We start from the raw sequence: 17,738 nt of genomic DNA, 5'->3' as shown, positions 1-17,738 counted from the left end.
GGGGGGTTTCACACCATACCACCAGTGGGCGTGACCAGCTGACCAGCATGCATGGGGGCGTGGCTATAATATTAGTGCTTTGCTGCTCTCCAACTCTTCCTATCCCTATAATATAGATAGGTAATGTGGCATGCACTACTGTTAGGTGCACACAGCTCTCCCTTTTCAAGCAGAGCCATGTGAAGCGGGGTCAGGGTCCAGCCACCTCAATTATACAGTGCCCCAGGCTTGGAGGGGGGTTTCCAGTCACTAGGAAACCCCCCTTGGTTTGCCTATGTAGATTGTCAATTTAACTGTAGTTAGAAACTATTTAAGGTATGATTTTGGCAGTGGAAACACCTCTTTAATTTTGACCTATAATCTTTCTAACATTTGGATGCATGATATCGCTGAAGGTGCTGTAATTCATCAGGAATTAAGTTGGTATAATTATTTAACATGATGTACCTAGTAAACCACACATGCTAGGCTGCTCACATTATATACCTATATTGATCCACTTTTCTGTAGTAAAAATGATATTATATTTAGTACATTTAATTTAATGTACACTAATGCTAATTGGTCACTTTTGCATCAAAGCTATTTAAGTAGCCTGTGAGTAATTGTTGTTGTTTTTCTAAGGATCGTTACCATTTATATATGTGATATTTTCATTTCACCTTTAGCTAAGACGTACCATTCTGGAATAGTGCTTGACACTGCTACTGTAAAACATCTGTTCCCAACTTACAGTTTTTTTTCATTTTACTCTCCATTTTTATGCAAGGAAACTTGTTTCTAGTGTCTCCAGCTCAAATATTAATAATATCAATGCCCACCCACTCTCTTCAATTTCACCATTTATATTTCTGTTCAGCCTACTTATAGTATAGTCAGCATTTATGCAAGAATATATTTCTTTTTCTTTAACAGTATACTGTGTGCTTACAATTAAATATCTAAAGATCAGTAGTTTCTTTTAACCTGCACTATCATCAGTTATTTCTATAGCGCCACTAATTCCGCAGCGCTGTACAGAGAACTCATTCTCATCACTCCTTGCCCCATTGGAGCTTACAGTCTAAATTCCCTACAATATATATATATATATATATATATATATATATATATATATATATATATATATATACATACACACACACACACACACACACACACACACACACACACACACACACACACACACACACACACACACACACACACACACACACACAGTCTAGGGTCAATTTTGTTAGCAGCCAAATAACCTACTAGTATGTTTTTGGAGTGTGGGAGGAAACCGGAGTACCTGGAGGAAACCCACGCAAACACGGGGAGAACATACAAACTCCATACAGATAAGGCCATGGTCGGGAATTGAACTCATGACCCCAGTGCTGTGAGGCAGAAGTGCTAACCACCTAGCCATTTAGCAGATTAAAAAACCTACTGAAATTATCTCTTAATTTGCTGCAAAAACAATTGAGCCTATCACATGCACACAGCGACTAGCTATTTAAGTATCCAATAAGCGTTTTTTTATCTGATAAGAAAAATACTCAAGAAACTCTCGTGAAAATGCTGCAAAAAAATTTGGAGCTTTTTTATAATGGAAGAGGAAAGGTGTCAGGTCTGCTATTTACGCAAGAAAACAAAATCACAGCGCTAGAAATACATAATAGGTGTAGCAATGAAAAAGTTCAAAGACCAAGGCAGAAATAAAACACCAACAGTTTAATCACAAACATATAATTGGATCCAATATAAAATGAGGAGTTATTACTCTTAAAAATAAAAAATGACTCATGTATCAGATGGGACCAATCATAGAGACAAATTAGCACGGAATATCGCACTAACTCTTCATAATAAGTGTCCACAGTAACAAATGTATCCGGGAACAAAAAATGGAGGTTATAAGCACTGAAGGTATCCGGATAGAATTAGCCTAGTATAAAGTCCAGCATTGCTTGGAAAGAGTATATAGACCAACAGTACTCACGGTCCTCTTCTATGCTGTTAAAATCACGGCTCTCCGGAATGGATTCTCCTACAGCTATCCGCTGCTAGTGATGGCAGTGCCCCACAAGTGAATCCTCCTAGCGGTGTTTATCCGCAGCTCTCCCGTGATTCAATAGCCGCCAGCATGTGAAGGTGAAAGCTGTGCGCTCAGAAAAACTGCCCGGGCAGAATTGAAGAGTAGTGTGAAACGGTTCCTCAAATCATAGGTCCGTAGTACCTGTTTGCTGTGAATTTGCCATCATTTTATTCATAGTCTGAATAAGACTGATCTTCCTCTCTCACCGCTCCACATCTGCTGCACCAGCTCCCTGTGTCCTGCGCCTTGTCTTGTATCTGGTAACTACCTCTCACTGCCGCCTACAAGACTTCTCCTGTGCTGCTCCCCAACCACCTGCTATTTACAGACTAGTCATACAATAGCATAACGATCAGCATATACCACTAAACGTAAAGTAATACCAACAGGTTCCACAATTATATTGCAAAAGCCCAATCAGTGTCAGCATTTTCTCAGTGTATCTAACTAACCTCATTCCAAATATGTGTCAGGACATTATATTCTGCACAATCACTTCAGTGCTAGTTATAGAGTTTGTATTATCCATTTGATCAATGAAGTCTGAGAGGGGGAGGTATTCTATAATAGTGAAGGCAAAAAGTCTTGGTGGTAAATTAACTCTTATATTATATAAGAAATATTGTGACTTTTACTTCCAGTTAATAGAAAAGTGGTGGTATTGCTTTTATAAAATATGCAATTATTCTGCTTCCTCCAGTGTTGTAGGATTGACCATTAAGGCCCTTTTTTATGTAAAAATCTTCTTTACACTAGGAAAGTATAACAATTTATCCCCGCTTGTTGCTTAGTGACTAATGCAGCTCAGCGACACTCATCTGCCCTAGTGATACTGGCCTTTCACTGCCATAAGGTAAAGCTAGCCGTTAAATAAAAAGCGTTTTTATAATGGTCGATACCATAAATAAGTTATTATATTCTCTAGAAAATATTTATGTTCTTCTGTTAAACTTATGACAAGTACCTTTTATTATTCTTCATTTATAAACCAGACACACTACACAGCGCTGTACATTAATGGCATCACTATTACTGACACATTACATACAGTGTAATGAAACAGAAGTTGAAGATGTCCTTGCCCAAATCAGCTTCTAATCTAAGCAGAGTGGGGAATATTTGATACATAATTGAAGTATAAGGTAGCGGATTATGGGGAGACAGTGGAATTTGGAAACATGAAAGCTATGTGCTGCATGGGCGCTCCTATGGCTATCTACAGTACAGAGTAGCGGTTTGCCCAGTATATTTGATTGGCGTCATGCTCACTGATGGACAAAGAGCAATAAAACTTGTCCCCCACGTTGGCTGAAGTTGTGGAAGCAGCTACAGTCTGTTGAGGGGGAATAGTAATGGCAACAGCAATGATGGGTGAGCTCTCTGGGTCCAGCAGCTGAACTGAAACTGTATTTCTGTAGCTCTTCAAAACAACCCCAATCTTGGTGTGATGACACCAGGCCTCCCAACTATCCCTATTTTGGCGGGACATACTGATTTGCAAGTCACAAAGGGGGTGGTGTTAACAGAAAAATGGGTGGAGTTTTACCCAGGTTTGCCCGCTTGTGAGCGAAACGGGGGTGGGCTTATTTTGTCCCGCTTTTTGGATTCTAAATGTTGGGAGGTATGTGGCACTGTAATTTCCTCTGCTACCTTTATAAAATGTTTAACTGTATATGAGAGGTAGGGCACAGAGCTGATCTAAATTGCAGCCATCTCTACCTGTTTTGTGCTTGCCAATAGGCTCCTCATGCTTAATGCTACTGATAATGGGATTATCGCTGTAATAGCCCCCTTAATATACAGGGCAATGCAAAAAAAATCCCTATGGTTGCCAAAAACACCCATTCTCACCACCAATAGGGCTACTTGACCTTTGATAAATTGGCCCCTACGTGTCCTTGCTCTTTTTGCCTTTGTTGGATTATTAGTATGTTTTCATTATTAACCTGACTGACGTTATACCTTCATACACATTCTGAATTTCACAATTATGAAACACGTGGTTTACACCCATAGGGCCTGAGTCATTAAGGAAAGTAAGGCAAAAAAAAGGAGTAAATGTTCTTTGGGACAAACCATGTTACAAAGTAAGGGGTGCAAATTAGTTTATTATTCTGCACATAAGTTAAATACTGGCTATTTTTTTCATGTAGCACACAGACACTTGATAGTTTTATTTTTACACTGAAATTTAAATCTGATCTAGGACATGCTCTACCACAACTATAAAGCTGTCGCTACATTTTAAATTGACCTCCCCCTCCAATGCAACATGGTTTTGCCCAGTTGCAAAGTTACTCCTTTTTTATGGTTTGCTCTCCTTAATGACTCAGGCCCATAATCATTAACTGCATTTTTACCCCAGTACATTTTAGAAAGTTTGCAGATTTGAGGTTTCTTACTTTAGCAAATTAACATTTTTTATTATTATACAGGAAAAACTGACTAAAAATAAGATAAAACAATTTTTTTTCTTTGAGTACACCTATAACATTTTATTTAATAATTAGTGCTATTGCATAAATATATTCACAAAAATACTCTCCTATTTATCCTGATTACCGGGAAAAAAAATCCATTTATATTTATGCTTGCGCAGGAGAGCAATGGGCCCAGCTTGCTACAATGTTATTAATACATGAAAGCACTCCTTTAGAATAGTAGACACATATACTGTATTCATTTATGAATAATTTGAAAATCTAGAGCTACAGTACTGTTTTTGTACAATTTAATTGTAAAATTATATAAAACAAAACGTAAATATTTTATTTACTATGGCTGTATGTTTCTTTTATGATTTATTCCACTGCGGAAGTATGCCCCAAGATGTATTCTACTACAAGGTGCTGGTTTTGAATTATTTTAGGCCCTGTGCGGTAGCGAATATATGGAGCACCTGAGCCAGCCAGCACCCTTCATCCCTCCCATTGTTAGATGGACGATGCCTCTTAACCACCACATAATATTAAATGCCCCAAATTTATATTAAAATGCAACTTTGCTGTGATTGCAGAGACCCTGAAGTCCCAGAGCATTTACTTCATCTAGAAAATGAGTCTCCTTTTCCCTCCAGGTACTCATCTAAACCTTTTTTATTTGTGTTCAATAGAATTACGTACCAAAAAATAAGAAATTGCATTTGCTTCATTTCATCTGTATTTTCAGCAAAAAAAATGAAAAAATCGCTCTGTAGTCCAAGGCCATCAAAAGATGGGCCACTCGGTGGCAAAGTGGTTAGCATTTCTGCCTTACAGCACTGGGGTCATGAGTTTGATTTCCAACCAGGCCCTTACATGTTCTCCCCATTTCTGCATGGGTTTCCTCCAGGTGCTCCAATTTACTCCCACACTAAACAGACATACTGGTAGGTTATTTGGCATCCAACATAAATGGACCATAGCAGGGGCAGGCGTGCCTGGTGGGCAGGGGGGCATCTGTCCCCCCCCCCTCCCCCCCCCGGGACGGTCCCATAATGGGCTGCTGAGTCAAATCTTGTCCCCCCGAGCTAAAATTTGCCAGCCCTCCTCTGGACCCTAATATGTGTAGTGGGGAACTTAGAAGGTGACAGGAACAGATGTGATCAGCAAATATTCTCTGTACAGCACTGCGCATTTGGTGGCACTATATAAGCAAGTAAATAGATATCTGAGAATGAAGTGCTGACCAGCTGGCCTTTTGTACATGTCCAACATCCCTACTGCTACAGTGTGGCAGTAGGGATCCTGCAAAATCCCCCTGCATCATTCCCATGACTAAGCCGTTATAGGCGAAACGTACATCGGGTCAGACGTCACATCATGTGACGTCAGACCCGGAAGTGGTAGAGACCGATCGCGGAGTATGACCGTTAGCTAGTGATTGTTATTGCTTCCTTAGATATATTTAGTGCAGTTATGTCTCTTATGTATACCCTATAGACGAGTGAATGTGGATAGCTATAGATGTGTGCTTGGTGCAACTGTCTAATATTTAGCCGCTAACCTGCATGCTATTGTCCTTCCAGCATAGGGGGGCGGCAAGTGACAGAACATTAGCAATATAGCTATGCATTACTGATCTTTACTGGATTACATAGATAACCAATGTCGACAAAGGACCAAATACTTGATTTGGAAGATATGTATGGTGTCAATAAGGGATAACGAAGAAATAAATAACACTTTATACACCAATTGGGAATACTATGTCGCTATATGTAACCCTAAATATGTAGAACATAACTGAGGAACTGAAATAAGAGAGAATTTAATATCAAATATGAGATATTACATCTAATACACAATATTTGCTTTCGACCTAACAAACTGGGACATCCTTGTGGCTCATAAATATAAAAAATATAAATATCAAAAAATATAAAAAAACAGACAATAAAAAATAAAACAAAAGTGTATGTATATGTGTGTGTGTGTATGTGTGTATATATATATATATATATAATGGGTGTCATATGTGACAACTATAGTTCGGATGATATCCGTACATCCCCTGATATGAATGCGAGCCCTAGTAGGATGCAATAATATGATTATGTATAGCTATTGAAACAATAGTAATTATACAATGAGAATATTCTAATTGATCAAAGCAATGTGAGATCTAAGATTTGGGGCATAACATGTTTGTAATCAGTCCCACCACAGGGTTCATCTAATTATTTTAACCACTTTTTTTCCCTACTTTATCACTATATTTTTATATATATTCGCCTATATTTTTCTTGTCTACTATGGTATTTTAATATTACTTAATAAAGTTATGATTTTAATTATTGCAGTGACTGTCCAATACTGGAGTGCTTCAAAATTCAACTCTTGTCTTTCTTTCTTTTCTATGTGATAACATTCCCCTGCAACAAGGATCAATATCCACTCCTATATGAACAGTAGAGGGGTATTAAGAGAATAATGTTTTAAATATAATAAAAACAATTATTATTATGCTTCATTTACTTGGAAAGCAGTGCAAATATAGTAACGGTGATAAAACATACATGAAAATATTGGGGGATGGAGATATTTAAAAAAGGTGGAATCAAAGATAAATTAAAGTGCATAAGGGTTGACATAATTGTAGGAGGCTGGTAGCATGAGTTGATGGAATATTTTGTGATTTAATACATATATGTATGAAACAGCCATGAGTGAGGATTGTAGGGTTAGGACTTCCTATTGTGTATGTTTAGATACATACCAAGTGCTCATCCCTCGTAATTAGAGTTCATATTTTTGGGGAAATAAACAGGGACAACCCTTTGACTTTACATGTATAACCTAATAGTATTATACAATGTGCTGCGATAGCCACTGTCATTAAATACTGTTCTGTTATGTCATATGTTGCCTTCTACTTATGAAGGTAATGAATAATTAGTACAGACAGAAATAAAACAGATGACATTCTGGACCAACTCTAGATACCAATCACTTGACTAACCTAATCCTCACTAGCTTCTAGTTATTTTGCTAGTTTTTCAAATTTTCACTTTCAAATGTGTCCCCATGAATGTTCACATCTCACTAGTTCTTCTGATATGTTCTTCCAACTGATTTTTATTATTTAATTCTGTTACTCATCCTATCGTTCCCTTAACTTTTTATACTCTGTAAAATGTGCACCACCAACAAATAAGTAAAAATATGTTTGCTAATACTGATTATCAACTGATTTTCCATTCGTAGTTTGCAAATCCTTTCTAAATATATTGTTGTTATTCTCTATTAGACTCTTGCACACTGACTGCTAAAATAAGTATCTAAACATAGACAATGTGTTTTGTTTAAAAGCGCACATAAATCAGCTCTTTATACTCCTGAATTCAACAAGGAATAGATCTCAAGATTTGTGTGATGATGAATTTGGGTGCAGGTCTGCTATGCTCTACCACACATGACACTGCAGGATACCAATACCTGATGGGCTTTGTCTTTAATAAAAGTGCCATTTTAAAAGATGACCTCAAAGCGCCGGGAATCGGTGCTTCTACGGAACTGCCGCACAGTAAACATACCCCTAAGAGTGCCTTTTTTAAATTTATTTTCATGATGGTTGATCTTCAAGTAATGACTGCAAAGTTCTCCAGAAGTGATTCACACCTCACTGTGAGGATGATTCACAGCACAGGCAGACTGTGAAAGAAATGTTAAAAAACATTGGGCCTGATTCATTAGTGATCTTATCTTGTGCAAAAGTTAAGATGCTTATTTTTAAGAAGAAATGGGGAGATAAGAGTGAAGTTAAGATGGATTTTCATCTTAACTTAAGAAATTCTTCACTTACGCAGTGGATTTTGCTTCTTATCTCCCTTTTCCGAGCATGCACAGAGTGGATTTGCTTAAGATAAGCAAAAAACGGCAGATAAGATCACTAATGAATCAGTCCCATTGTCTCTGGCAACAGGGCTTTGCCCTATAAATTAAGGGATCACCCCTGCCGAGATTTGCAGCATCTAGTTGGCAACAGCTTTTCCAAAACCATAGAGGATCATGACCGTAAAAGTAACTCCACAATACTTGTTCCGTTATCGCCATTTCAGCCATGTCACCATGTATATGGTATTGATGGATTGGAGGACGGGTACCCAAACTGGTATCTTGCTTAGGGCCCCATGGGATCTTAATCTGGCTCAGCCTGACTGTGTGCATCTGGACATGTGGATCACTGTGGAACCTCGCATGCAGCAATATCAGGCTGGTTTGTTGATAATAGTGCATGATATTGTTGTATGTGTACCCAGCATAATTCTCCCAGGGTACGATTTCCAACCTGCTACTGGAAGTATTCTAATAAGAAATAGTACTGCTCTACCGAGGGCGTTGTTTGGAAATGACCAACATACACCACAGCAGTGAAGGCCTCTCAGAGTTAGAAGCAAATCCAACTGGAAGGCTCAATTTTACAGCTTTCAAAAACATTTTGTAATGTAAGAGGAATAAATGCATTTTATATATTTATTTTTTGCATTCTGGGAAAATAGTGACAGCTTTGAATGTAGCACACAAATACTGGCTAGCTTTATTTTACTGCAATTTAGAGTGGAGCTAGTACATGTCTCCCTTCCACTAAATTTGTTTCCACATTTCAAATTTGCTCCCCTACAGTGCAACATGATTTTGCAAATGGACAAAATTCATTTACTCGTAAACTCTAAATAAAGCCCTTAATCTTTTTCGATAAGCAGATATGGATTTTAAGAATGCCCAAGAACCTGAAGTAAACTCTTTGAAATTAAAAATAGATGAACACTAGTACTTTCACATAATACATTGACAAATAAAGGGCACACAAGAAATGTTTTTTATGTAGACTACATTAAGAGGGAGGTCATTGGTGAAGCAGAGATGGTATTTTGGGACATACTGTATATAAACGTGTTTAGGCGATTTTCTCTTTTATCACCTATTAGAGACGGGGAGTTGTTTCTCCTGTGTTTTATAGAGTTTTTGTTTCAAGTTTTATTGATGCTTAACAAATGATTATAAACATGGATGTGAGTGTATGTGATGTGTGCCCACAATGGCAGTTTTTTTTTAGTGAATGCAGTTTGCGGCCACGATTTAGGGCGCAATTGCAGCTACTCAGCATTGGCCCCAATGTGTTACATTGCTGTATAATACATAAATGATGTTAATATGTAGGTAACAATGAATAATGTATTTATAACACTGAGTTCCGATGTTTGCATTGATAGCAGGGTATATACAGAGATATTTATACACAGAACAAGTCAAGAGAAAATTATTCTCAGTTTGCCATAATCTTTGGTTTTTAAGTCCTGGAGGTGACACGAGTGTTAATGTGTTCAGATGCCTGGTGTTCCACCTTGTAGTAAATGTATCCCTTTACAAAAGCTGTTTAGTTTAGCAGACAGGTAAAATAATGTGCTCAGCATCACCAAATCCATTACTCAGCACCACATAAGTAGTTAAATAATACTTTATAGACCTACTGTCATGTGACCTAATCATATTGACTCAGCAATACTAAAGTACTAAGTAAAGGATGATAAAAATAGGGGGAAATGTAAATCAAAATAACATAAAATTATTTTTATGTTTTTATGCTGCTTCCTGGCATATGCCTAGTTAGACTGTATAGTAAATACAGCCTTCATGTATAGTTAATAATAATAACAAAAGCAATAAAAACATCATTAAAGTACTAGGCTAGAATTGAAGTCCCTAACATTTCTTTCATTTTCTCTCTGCCCTTTTCACATAAAATACCTCATGTATCAAATTTCTACGCTTATATTTTGTAATTATTTTTGCACTTTGTTTATATGATTCCATCAGCTATTTTCCTCTTATGCTTTCCCCAGTAAGCTCCATTACCACGACATGCGGGGGCTCTGGTATGAGAGAACACAGGAGAATACCACTGGGTCACATGATGTCTGAAGCCACTAGGGACTCAGTGTAAGTTATTTCAAGATGTCTCATTACTTTCTTCCATTACTGTCTATCCAAGTCTACATAATAAGAAATATGTTCCATTTGGAATCTAGTCACATAAATTACAGAAATTACCTTATTGTAAGCAAATGTGTAATTGAGCATTAATATATATTTGACAGTTTACCATTACAAAGCCCTAACTAATACAATTTACACTGGGTCCCATTCATACTCTCATATATGATGTAAATACAATTATATAGACATTAATTTGGTCTCAGCTGTCCAGTGTGCATTTCTGTTCTCGGCAATCTCAAAATCTCTGCATTCCAACCTGCATATATTTATAGAATCTATAGGAAATTATAGTCCTCTGCTATAAATGGGCAGCTTCCTGTGTAGTGAGCTTTCATTACATTGAGATATTTTAGAACTGTTGATAGCCAAGATTAATTATGCCCTTTGTTCCCGTCAAGGTGTTTTGAGAATTTTAATTATCTAGTTGTCAATAATTTGAACAGGGATTAGAATTTGAATTCTACATTCTGAACTGAAGAAAATGCATTTAAAACATGACTTTTAGCCTTATTGTAATTATACCCTTGTGTTTTTAAAGGACTTTCCATTTATGCAGTGAAGAAAATTGCACAATGAAAATCGGAATGATTACATCAGGAAAAGAAGAAAATAGCACAGAGGATATTAAAATGGAAATGGAAACATGGCTGTATGGTCCTGGGTTAACCACACCTTATAACGAGATGGCCCCCAAGACAGAACTGATTGACATTACAAAGCTAATAGGTGTCCAGGTGATTCTTATCTTGGCTTACAGTTCCATTATTTTGCTGGGGGTGATGGGCAATAGCCTTGTAATTTATGTTGTCATCAAGTTTAAAACCATGCGCACTGTCACCAACTATTTCATCGTGAATTTGGCCGTGTCTGACTTAATGGTGAACACACTCTGCCTCCCATTCACATTGGTTTACACTCTTCTGGATGAGTGGAAGTTTGGAACAGTGTTGTGCCATTTGGTGACCTATGCGCAAGGTCTGGCAGTGCATGTGTCCACAGTTACACTCATGGTAATTGCCCTTGATAGGCACCGATGCATCGTATACCATCTTGAGAGCAAAATATCTACAAAGATTTGCTTTGTGATTATAGGCATCACATGGGTTTGTAGTGCCGCACTTGCCAGCCCATTGGCAATCTTCAAGGAGTACTCACTCATTGTTATATCATCAGATTTTAAAATTCAAGTTTGTGCAGAAAAGTGGCCAGGAGAACATCTTAATTACAGCACCATTTACAGCATATCCATGTTGTTGATTCAATATATTTTACCTCTAGCCATAATATCATATGCTTATATACGAATATGGACCAAACTGAAAAACCATGTCAGTCCTGGTGGAGGAAACGATCACTATCACCAAAGGCGGCGTAAGACAACCAAGATGTTGGTAGCGGTAGTGGTGGTGTTTGCCGTAAGCTGGCTGCCTTTCCATGCCTTTCAACTTGCAAGTGACATTGACAGCAAAGTTTTGGACCTGAACGAATATAAACTCATTTATACTATATTTCATGTTATTGCGATGTGTTCTACATTTGCCAACCCAATCCTTTATGGGTGGATGAACAACAATTACAGAACAGCATTTCTCACTGCTTTTAAATGTGAACAGAGGATGGATTCTATACACCCTGAAGTTTCTGTAGCCTTCCAAGCCAAAAAGAAACAGTTACAAGTCAAAGAGATTAATGGCCCAGTTGACAACTGTCAAAACACATGCACGCAGCCTACCAATGTGTAACGCTAGAAAACACTTGTATCAGAAGAGAAACTCTATTTCAGAAAGAATGTTTAACGGTTCTTCAAGAGGAACTGCCCCAAGTCAGTGACATTAATGTAGTCACAAAAGAAAGAACACATACTAAATAAATAAGGTGATAGGATCCTGAGATTTTTATAAAAAATAGCAGAAACATGTTTGACATAATACCATAGGTAAAGCCATTTAAAAACAAGCATTGGCTGTTTTATGTATAAATACTTTTTGTAAAACCAGTTTAAATAACCATATTGGACTTATTTATCAAAATTACCCTGTATTGTGGCAGAAATAGATATTCATTTTCCAAATGGCTCATTGCTTATCACAGCTGTGCCCGCTTAATAAACTACAAGGGGTATATTTAATTAGGTCCCGGGATCGCGGTAACGCGCTGGAACGTGGAGCAAAGGTAATCCGCTGCACCGTAATGAGGCTAATTATCCTTCGCACCCCAAAGGGTTGCAAACGAAAATCCGTGTTATTACGGTATCATATTACTTTCGGTAGTGTGCACTCCATGCGTTACCACAATCCCGGACCTAATTGAATATGCCCCCTAGTGTTGTAGGCTTTGTGCTGACATTAGCCATTGCTAAAGTGCAGGGAAATAATCTTGCACTTTATACCCCCATCATAGAAAAGAAGGAAACTGATCAAGAGAAGCATTGCTCTATGAATGTTTATTCTAACGAAGGAGAGCAATCTGGGTCAGCCACAGTCTCCATGACTTGTAGTTAGTTGGGATTGTTTCCAGGTTATGTGTTATCAAATCTTGCTTGATAAGTGTACTGTTATACGCATTTTGTACCCATGATGCTGAGTAATGGAGTTTCTGAATTATTTAATCAACTGTGTATCGGTAATTGAGATTCTGTGCAGCAACCCCACCAGTAATGGTAAATAATCACAAAGATGTTTTTCAGTATTTTCCTTCAACAATGAGCAGTTTTAATATATATACATGTATATTTTGTATGTTATGATAGTATGCTTGTACAGCAGTACTATGTGGCATTATTGACATATGTTTATGAATGTCCTTTTTTCATGAACTTGCATATAGTGTAATAGTGATACATAGAACACATATATTTAGCTAGCATTTTTATAACATGAGATTTGTTTTTTTGTTATGGTAATGCTGTTAACTAGTACAGCATTTCTGCTCTCAGTTATGCTGCTAACACTTTTGCATGGATTGCCAAAATCAGTCAACTACAGTGCCAAAAACCTTTGCAGGATAGCTATGTCTTAGTGTATGCTATTTTATTCAACTATCATAGAGCATATACTTGACTGCAGACATTGATGTTTTGTACATGAGCTGTCAGGGTATCATGTTTGAATTATTCATTTGTACTAGACTTTAATTCCCAGTTGAGGTAAAATACACTTATACAGTACAGAGTGAAATGCCCTTGAATAGTTTTGCTGAATAGCAATATAACTCAGTATAAAATGTGGCTGCAATGTGATTTTCCAATTGTTTATAATAAAAAAAGGTATTCCTGATGGCGATGGGACATTTGTTAGTAGGTGAAATATTAATTATAATTAGTGATGCTTAAGAAATATGAATCATCATTAAATATTTATGTAAATGGATGACTCCCCTAAATATTATGTCTGTACCCACATACCTTTCAATTCTCCTTCGCTGCTCTTGCACCCAATCCTGCCATAACTTCTTCTTCACTCTCTTCATGTATTATTCATTCCTCATTCTGCTTTACACTTGTAGTATCAATTGATTTATCTATCTCACTCATGATGGTGCCAGCATTTTATTAGGGGGAAGTAGACAACGGAAGACTGCATGGGCGTTAGAGCAAAATCATTTGAGAGGGCCCGGCGTTGTGGTTCTTCCACTTGTGTCCCCCACTCCCAGCAGTGAAGCTCTGTTTCTGTTTCACTGTGCTTGTTCTATGATTTTTATAGATCACAGGCAGTGTTAGAACTACCGCTGGTGCATTCGCTCAGTTGCAGCAGCTCTGGGGGCCCGTCCTCTACAGGGCCCAGTAGCTACTGTGCTAGTTCCGTTGCTTGGAGGATGTGTTTTGTTTTTCTTTCATTTTGTTCTTATTATGCAGGCCTCATATTAACCTTGTGTGTCTTAATTTATTTTATTTCACCGTTAAAACCCATCACTCACATTTTTTGTATGAACCTTAACTCCCCTTTTCTTACTGATTTTCCTTCACTCATTAGGCCTCATTTATGAAGTGCAAAATAGCCAAAGTGCAGCTCAAAATCTTCTCCACAAGAAATACTTCATCTTTACACCAGCTCTGACCTTGTGGAGAGAGAGTATCATCCTTGGGTAGCATTTTCCATCTTTCAGTTGCAATTCTCAATTCTAGGTTTTCTTTGCTCAATGTTAAAAATAAAAAGCTTTAAATCATATGTGATGAAGGCAGCCCTCGTATCCTCTCACTTTTGTGAGTATTTAGGGCATAAATGAGGCTAAATTACACACTTTTAAGAGAAAAAAATGAAAAGCATTATTTAATGAACAATGGTTCTAAAATAGGAGGATGGAGTTTTTATCTGACTCTTTGATCTACACTGGGCAGTTTATCTAGGTGCATCGGTGCAAAACCAAGGTGTTGTGCGCTATATAAATGAGTTCCTTAACTCACTGAACCAGCCATGATAAAAACAAGAATAAAAATGCATATATAACACAAACAGCATATTTAGTTGCTCTGTCATTCAGAATACTGAAAGTGGGACAAAATAAGCCCCGCCCCATCAAAACTCCTCCCAGTTACATCCAAACTCCGGTCACAAATGGACATATTTGATTAAAATAAAAATATATTATTGGTATATCTGCGCAGACTTACTGAGAGCAGCCCTCTGTTCACACACACACACACACACACACACACACACACAATCCACATGCAATGTGTAAGAGCAAAGCTATATAAACAAAAGATGAAAATAGAGCTGGCGCTAACAGTTCTTAACGGTCAACAATGAAATGGTGTCTACGAAAAAAGAGGGATAGTTCCAACTTGATATATAGATCTCCGCGGATTCTGGTGGTTTATAAAAGCCAAAGTCTGTTTCCAGTTTCTGACGCTCCTCTCCACGTTTCAAATTACATAAAAAGTTAAGAAAGAGAATCACCTTATAGCGTACCATGAAATATACAATTCATCAGGAACCACCAAATACCCAAATATTCCAGTGTGGGTAAAATATTACAAAAATAACACCACGTAATGGGGGTTTCTTTCCCCCTGTTGGGTTTAAACGTACAAGATCTCAATCTTGAAGCAGCATGAATCAATACTAGTGCATAATTATCCTCATTGCAATTCGAGTCCCGTCCTCTTAAAAGATCTCCTTGTGGCAGGTACTCTAAAGAAAAGTGAGAACTGATAGTGCATTAGCTCATGTAACAGACTTTTGTTGCACTAAAAATCCACGGAGATATATATCAAGTTGGAACTATCCCTCTTTTTTCGTATACACCATTTCATTGTTGACTGTTTAGAGCTGTTAGCGTCATCTTCTGTTTATATATATTTGATTAAAAATCCACCCACATTCCCATTAAGCCCCACCCCTTTGTGGGTCACGAATTAGGGTAAGTTGGGAAATCTGTTTATACATTTATAGTATAATTTTGGCACTAAGCTTATCAAAAACGTATGATAAGCAAAAAGCATGGCCTCATGTTGCACTTAATATTAAAGGAAATGCTAGATAATGCACACTTTAATGAAGCTTCAGATCATTTTATTAGTGCATGACACTGTGAAATGTTTCCAGGTCATTGAAACTTAATGGACTGGAGCTAGTGAAACCATTTGAAGCATTGTTGCAGTGTACACATTCTATTCACTCCTGAAACATTCAGTGGAATAAACGTTAACCTGTTCTGACCATTTGGATCATGTGAGACCTGTCCAAATATGACTGCAGCTTATAAAATGACATTATGGGCTAGATTTACTAAATTTGAAAAAGTGGAGATGTTGCCTATAGCAACCAATCAAATTGTAGCTGTCATTTATTTAGTGCACTCTACAAAATGACAGCTAAAATCTGATTGGTTGCTATAGGCAACATCACTTTGTCAAACCCCCAGTTTAGTAAATATACCCCTATGTCTTTTATCTAAACTGCTTTAATGAAAGGATCATCTATAGAAAATATGACAGTCTGTCCTATTTTATTGCATCAATGAACAGTTGTGTTTATAAAAAAAAACAGTGCGCAAATGCTTTGTGCATTCAGTAGCTATTTATGAGGAACCTTATTTAAAACCTATGCATGCATAGTGGCAAATTATTATAAGGCCACTTGCAAAGGAAACCATTGACCCAAAGATGCATGGCCCACAGCTGCACTATTAACCTGAAGTAGTGGAGGACAATTACCACTGTAAGAGAAAAAATACTGAGAAGTCTGAGCAATGTAATCAGTACTGGTATCACTGTGACTGATAGCCGAGGTTTATGTAGAAGGTTATCTGTTGTGTGATTCAGCATAATATACCTATATTACAGCTTCTGTTGGTTCATCCAATCACAAAGCAGGATAATGAGAAGGTACCTGAGGTAGAAGAAGCATTGCTAGGGCTCAAGAGAGCTTTAATCTGCTTCTGTGTAATCAACTGAATGCAAAGAAACTTGCACAGATGGCAAATGTAACATAATAAAATACATTTTACCTAATATAGTTAAAGGGACTTAATGACGACTGTGTATTTTTTTGCACCTTTAGCGTTATCTATGTGACTAATATATTATTTATAGCACACTTGGGCCTTAGGTTTCCTTCCCAACAAAAATAAGTTAAAGACGGATAATTAACCCCTTAGCAAATTATGCCTGCACTGGAGAAAACAAGAATGACTTTCATTAATAGTAGAATAAGGTACTAACATCAATCAATCAAGTACATTATTCGATGACAGCCATAATGTTACACTGCTGTTGATTTCAAGTAATGTTAACCCACTATCTAAAATAGAGGGACCTATTTATTAACAGGCAATGGTAACAATGCATTTCTAATATGATTGGCACGTTAAATCAAATATATTATCTGTGCTCCTTTTCTTAGCAGATGTTGCAAATATATTTTTGCATTGTTTACATTTTTAGATTTTTTTTTTTGTTGACATAACTGTTCAACAGACAAAAAAAAATACATATTTGAGTCTTTTTAGCCTAGACTAAAGTTTGTGTCTAAATGTGTCCATACATGTAGCAGATTTAATGGAAATAAAAACAAAAGCAAAATGTCAAACAAAGCACCAAACTCTCCGCTAAAATCTGTATTGTTCTTAACCCTGTCATCTACTTTTGGAAGTTTTTTTAGTTGCTGAAGACCAAATAAACAAGTATTTTAAGCGTTGAAGGTCATGCTTCATGTCATTTTTTTTTTTTGTATCTG

At 37.1% G+C, this 17,738-nt stretch overlaps 1 protein-coding gene across 1 annotated transcript in view; it reads left to right on the top strand.

The window, feature by feature from the left end:
• NPY2R (neuropeptide Y receptor Y2) overlaps window positions 1-13,846 on the top strand; it is a 39,745-nt gene extending 25,899 nt beyond the window's left edge. The window contains exons 2-3 of the mRNA XM_075198338.1: window positions 10,407-10,503; window positions 11,099-13,846. Of these exons, the coding sequence (XP_075054439.1) occupies window positions 10,442-10,503; window positions 11,099-12,302 (1,266 nt within the window). The 5' untranslated portion in view covers window positions 10,407-10,441 and the 3' untranslated portion in view covers window positions 12,303-13,846. The remainder of the gene's footprint in view (window positions 1-10,406; window positions 10,504-11,098) is intronic.
• The last annotated feature ends 3,892 nt before the right edge of the window (window positions 13,847-17,738 follow it).

Source organism: Mixophyes fleayi, chromosome 1 (assembly GCF_038048845.1).
Source record: "Mixophyes fleayi isolate aMixFle1 chromosome 1, aMixFle1.hap1, whole genome shotgun sequence".
Lineage (NCBI taxonomy): Eukaryota > Metazoa > Chordata > Amphibia > Anura > Limnodynastidae > Mixophyes > Mixophyes fleayi.
The sequence above is the reverse complement of the archived record's forward strand: the minus strand, read 5'-3'. Positions and strand labels throughout refer to the sequence as shown.